The sequence below is a fragment of the Tigriopus californicus genome, chromosome 2 (assembly GCF_007210705.1).
Source record: "Tigriopus californicus strain San Diego chromosome 2, Tcal_SD_v2.1, whole genome shotgun sequence".
NCBI classification, from domain to species: domain Eukaryota; kingdom Metazoa; phylum Arthropoda; class Copepoda; order Harpacticoida; family Harpacticidae; genus Tigriopus; species Tigriopus californicus.
Window position 1 is genome coordinate 10,267,878 of NC_081441.1, and position 6,000 is coordinate 10,273,877.

The 6,000-nt window shown below is 38.9% G+C and overlaps 1 protein-coding gene across 1 annotated transcript in view; it reads right to left on the reverse strand.

Moving 5' to 3' along the window:
- The window catches only part of LOC131876952 (FMRFamide receptor-like), a 44,733-nt gene that overhangs the window by 12,641 nt on the left and 26,092 nt on the right, over positions 1-6,000 (reverse strand). The window contains exons 2-3 of the mRNA XM_059222498.1: positions 1,389-1,496; positions 794-1,163 (exon numbers count right to left, since the gene is read on the reverse strand). Of these exons, the coding sequence (XP_059078481.1) occupies positions 794-1,163; positions 1,389-1,496 (478 nt within the window). The remainder of the gene's footprint in view (positions 1-793; positions 1,164-1,388; positions 1,497-6,000) is intronic.

Below are 6,000 nucleotides of genomic sequence, written 5' to 3' on the forward strand. Positions count from 1 at the left end.
GGGTTAATTTTTGGGTGGGTCAAACTAGTGATTCATCGACCTACCCAAAACAGTGCAACCAGAGGCAAAACAGGCGAAAGTTTCTGGACAAGGTAATTTGTCAAGAAGTGTAATTGTAAGTTTAGTTTTCATCCAGATGATGGAAACACTGAACGGAAACGGAGGGAATAAGTCTTAAGTCACAATTCAGACTTGCATTCAATTATGTCATGGTTAGCTGAGCTCGACCGTGCATCAATCAAGGTCATAATTCAAGAAAAACGGAGAGAAAGCCTGGAGACAAGACCTCTCGAATAAATGAAGGAGGTACATAATGACTTGGAACCCAAATCCCGGATTACCCCAAAGTAGGATGTATAGGTTTTTGTTAGCAGCCTTTGTAGCACGCGTCGAAAACACGTTTACAGAGAACATACAAGTCTAGCTTATGAGTAGATGGGCATTGTCAAATGAGAATTTAAATCCTAAATATCAAAATAAGTCTTGGGCAAAAAATATTTCTCAATTTTCGGGAAAATTTTGTTCTAGCTTCTTATGAAGGTGTGAAGTCTAGACCTGTTACATTTTACTCCTAAAACGTGATTCCACGTTTTATTGCTCACTCCAAATCAAATATGTATTTGCTTGTGCTACATGCAACCCAAACCTGACCTGAAATGATACCCACAACTATTGTGATCAAACTTTTGTGTAATATTTTCAACTTGAACTTCGCTGACGCACAAATCAAAATCAAATATTTTGCAAATGTTAATATCAGCTTAAACACAATGGTCCAAAAGGAAGTGTTTACCTGTCATTGGCCCTCATTTCGGTCATTTCGACGTTATAGTAAGAGTAGTTGAATTGCTTCCACAGAACCGTCTCATTGGAGAATAACACTGTTTCCGACTCAACAGGAAAACTCAAGGTTCCCTCTGCTTCCTCTGCCGTGGATCTAGCTGGAATGGTTGCATTTCGTAAGAAATACTTCTTCACGGTTCGGAGCTCAAAAAATCGAGTTATATTGTATATCAGGGAGAACACTCCAATGGGAAGAATGTAAGATATCGATCGCCTGGGCTCAAATTGAACGGAACACCTCTCTAGAAACGAACAAAGACAGGATATCCACGTATCTTCTTTGAAAATTGACGCCTGACAACTCATTGGACTGCAAGCTTCTGAAAGAAAGGTAAAGGCCCATAATGTTCCATAGCTCCAACTGGGTAGTATCAAAATCCAGTTTATCTTATCTTTTTGCCATTGTTTAAGAATCATTTGAGAAGTGAGAAAACATGAAACAAATCCGTCTTCGCTGTATTTGGAGTTTGATCAGGTTGAAAACATTCAAAAGGAAAATAGAAGAGGCTTTTCAGCCATGTTGCCCTCCGGACCAATTTCTTCACCTTGGAATCCCTGTGGTCTTCCTTGGTTTTCATTTGGTTTGAAGTCGAGAATGGACCTCAAGGAAAAGTACCTCTCAACCGAGATAGCCATCGTCATGTAAACCGAACCTAGAATAAGGCAAGAAAACCGATGTCACTGGATTGGTTTGACAATCTCAAGCTCTAATTGATTATGAGGATGGACAAGGTAACTCAAGAGGTTGATTCAGAGCCGAGTCCCTGAATAATCCTGATGAACTATATCGGAGAACATCCATAATGGGATATTCAGAAAACAGGCAATTAGGTCGGAGCGGCTAAAGAATAACCTCATCTTTGTACGAATACATCTTCGTGAAAAGAGCTCACTTACGCACTCTTGCTTGTTTTAATTTCGCATTGAACACTTTCCTGACCCGAAATTTCACATCAGCCCTATTTTCAATGGCTGGTCAGATCCGACAACTCTAATTCGTTGGTAGATAATATAAAGTTAAGTAATATGAAAGTTAAAATAAGCATTCCGTCTTGAACTGTCTGGAATTCCAGTCCTATTATCAGTAAGGAAGCCGTAACTCAGTTAATTGTTGGAACCAGAGGGCTAGTCACGTGATTCTCGAAGTCAAGTTCCGAATTCAGGGAGCTAGTGACTTGATGGCGCGTTTGTCTGTTTTGATTGAAACTGAGTAACGCAAGAGAGGTCGATCAGCCCGGCACCCTGTTGCCCAACTACCAAAATGTGTTCAAAGTAGTGATGGGATCAAATCAAATTTCAAATTCAAGTTTGCCAGAAAACTGGGAAAGTGAAAGCACCAGCCGGTTCTATTGTAACGTAAAGTGTCACGGATGAGCAAAAAGCAACCCTAGTTTGGCGGAAGAAAAATCAGGATTACTTTTTGAGGCTAACTAACGGGTTTACAGCTTCCCACCACTAATGTCATAAGCCATTGAAAATGTCAATTGGCAGCCCTAAATGCAACCTTCCGTGATTAATAATTTGGTCCCCATCAGTAGTTCAAAGCAAAGTCTCAAGTGGCTTGGTTGGCGTGACTCTTCTCTGACAAGCCCTCTAGTAGGAACTATGTTTGGCCACCCTTCCAATAAACCCACGCACTGTTATCTCAATATTGGCTTGTCAAAAAGCATTGGGCCCGCTTTTGATAAGCCCAATCGCGCTCTTGTTCTGCCAATGAGTTTTCGCTATTTTCATCTGGCCGAGTGGTTTGGAGTTTCACGTATGGACAATGACAAGACTCTGATTTATTCAGTGCTCATGGATAAGAGGGATATGTTATTTTAATCTTAAAGTTTGAGCCATCACTATAAACCGCATGAATGGTTCTCATAGTATATAATTTTCATGTAATCGAAAATAAACTTCTTTACCTATCTCACACCGCAGCTTTGAGAGGCTTACAACAAGTGCACGATTGCATGTAGTATGAGTCCCCTCGGACTCGACTCTGGACTCGCTCCAGCACTAAGAATTACGGTCTCAAAAATGGCTTTCAAAAATGACCGTTACACACTTCGCATGAGATCATATCCTTTCTATGTTCCCTAAGAAGCTGTTTTGAAAATAGGAACCTATATTGAAGCCCATTGTGCCCAGCCAAGAAGTATTAATCATGTATGCGAAATAAAGGGAATTTGTGGAAAATATAATGCTGCACGACGATTTTGGTCATTTTGTGGAAGATAAACATCCCAGCCAATCGGCACCGGGCAAAGACTGCATTTATCACTTATTTTAATTTGCCGGCTTCTTGAAGCAAACGGTATTCTGATACCGAGCCAACATATCAATAGAGTGACAAAACTACGACATTCTTTTGAGTTTTGTATCAATATTACTGGATAGTTCATTGGATCACGGTCCGAGTTAGCTGTGATATTTGTATATACACTCCTTACACAAAATGGCCAAAATTACCAGATCTTTCCTTGCATTTCCTTTCCTTCATTTGGGGAATGGAACCGTTCGGTTCCATACGGCATCTTAAAGTCCCTCCACACTGACCCACCTGTCCATTTCCACAAACTTCACAAAAGACAAAAATATTTTCGTTCAATTGGCAGTTTAGTTCAGGTTAGTCCTTGCTGGCCTTAAAATGGGCCAAAACCTTGTCTGCTTAACTGAGGCTAAGCATATCATCGCCACGGGCAGCTTTATAAAAGTTGAATGCAAAAAGGTAGTAGGCACACATCATCAAAAACTGGAAAAACTAGCGAGGGTGTTCAAGGTTACCTCTTGTTTCAAGTTCTTTGACCATGGGTCTCATATGGCTCATTTTTTTCTAAGAATCCGCCAGAACTGGTCGAATACCACGACCAATGTGTAGAAACATTAATGCTGATGTTTTCCCACCTGGTGTGCTCATTCTAATGTGCTGGAAAATTATCCCAGAAGCTTCAAGTTCCCTTTAATTGCTGAAGGAGAACCGCTTTGAGATCGATAAAAGGATGGTTAAAAGTGTTTCTCTTAATGCCGTTATAGCTCCTAGGAAAATATTACACTTCCTTTTCAAAAATTGTACTCTAATTTTGTTGCTCTAGCCGTAACCACATAAGTTTTCTTCAAGTCTCTTTTTCTAAATCTCGCCCAAGGACATTGACCTCTTTTGAAGGAATAAAGATCCTTCCTATTTATCAATTCAATATTCTGAGCTTGGGTTTTTCTTCGATCAAATGCCTTTCTTATGGTTTCGATTGTTGTCAAGTGTGTATTATTAATATTATTCATTCAGCCCAAACTTGAGCCCTCTTGACACACTCATCTTCCTTTCAGCTCCAGATATCTTCCCATAACATTTACTTCCTTCTTTTCCTTTCACCTCAATAGCACTATTAATATTGAGGTGAGTTTTACCTCGGAGTCAGGGGCTTGGACTTTAATCGGTATGAAACTGCACTCGACAAAGTGGTGAGCGAATGCTCATTCTGGGTTTTCAATTTTTTGAATATTTTTTTAAATTGAAAAGAGTTTAAAGAACTCACTTCTGGGTTCTCTTTAGAATTTCTCACTGAAATGTATAGCTTTAGCTTGTATACCCACATATTTTCCCGACCCCTAGACTAATTGGTAACCTTTGGTTTCTTGTAAATATTCGTTGACCAAAATTTGGAGAAGAAGAAAAAGCAAAGCTCAGAAGAATTGGTAGTGCATCCAAAACTAGAAATTAATACACATTCGCTAATGTTGTTCAATTCATAACATATCTTACAATTGCACATCTCTCTACTGAATCGGTTAAGATTTAAATTATCATAGTCCGACCATCGGCTTCGCTCACCAATGCAAGGAATGTAGTCCCAGGTATGATTCAAATTTTTCTATCTATATTTTTGAGACAAACGGACATGTTGAAGCGTCATTACTGGACCTCGATAAAAAGTTAAAACACGAAAAAAACCCTTGTGAACTCTTTTGGCCTTTTTGAACAAAAAAAAAATGATTAAATATGAAAATCTCCGGAAAGATTAATGTGCCTGTTAACACCCTCGGTTAATGGTAATTTGACAGGATTTTGATGTTCCACGCACATGATCAACGTTAGTGACTGAAGGGATGAATTCAACTGAAGCCTACTGATGCAAGGTATGGAATTCCGGTTTGATTAGATAAATAAAATGCAGGTTTGTTTACACGTCATTTCCTTCTTTTGTTGCCCGCAAAATCGTTCTTGCTGTCTGCGGTCACAATTGGGCGCATATATCCTCCAATACTCCAATTGCTTTGCGATTTCAAAATGATGTCCTTTTATGCATAAAATGGAGCAATTTTTACGGTAATTACGGTAACAACACAAGTCTGGCCATTTCCAGCTGATTTTCGCAAAACAGTGAAAACAACACCAACAAGCTTACAGAAGCCCAAGGAGCTAACAAGGTTTTAGAACTTTGAAACGAGATCAAAAAGAGGCGAAGCAATAAAGATTTTCGAAGATCAGAAACGAGCCAAATCCAGCATTCACAACAACTTACATTTGCCAACCTTGGAGACTACATTCCAATAGCTACAAAAGGGATGTCATGATGGCTTTAGAATGACGTATCGATCATTGTCCTACATTTCTATATGGTGCCAAACCAAAGTTTGAACAAAGCTCAAAATTGTTCAAAAAGGATTTTACTCACAGCTGTCCATGTCAGTTTCTAAATCATACTGTACATCCAAAAAGTTCGTAAGAATGCTCATCATATATTTAGACCAAAGTTCACATCAAAACTAGCTGTTAAAACCCTCCTCGCTCTGTCATCACTCCATCAAAAAATGCTAAGGTAATTGTGCGTGGAGCACAAGCGATTTTGTTTCTCGTATTTGCTTAATGGTTAAGATTTTATGGAGGACAAACGAATTAGCAAAATGTTTCATAAGTGAAAATAACATAATTCTTGCATTTGCTGGCTCTCAAAAAAAAAGCTTAATGGGATCTTTTCATGGTTGCTCTTCAAACAACTTTGGGATTAGAGGAGTTTGTGAGTAATGACAAAAAACAATAGTTCCAAAAAAAGTCTTGAAAATTGGACAAGCCAAGTATTGCTTCGTTAAAGAACACTGGCCTTTGAAAAATTTAAGATTAGCTAATCTTGATTTAGTTCCCAAAATGGAGCATGAATCTAACATTGACGA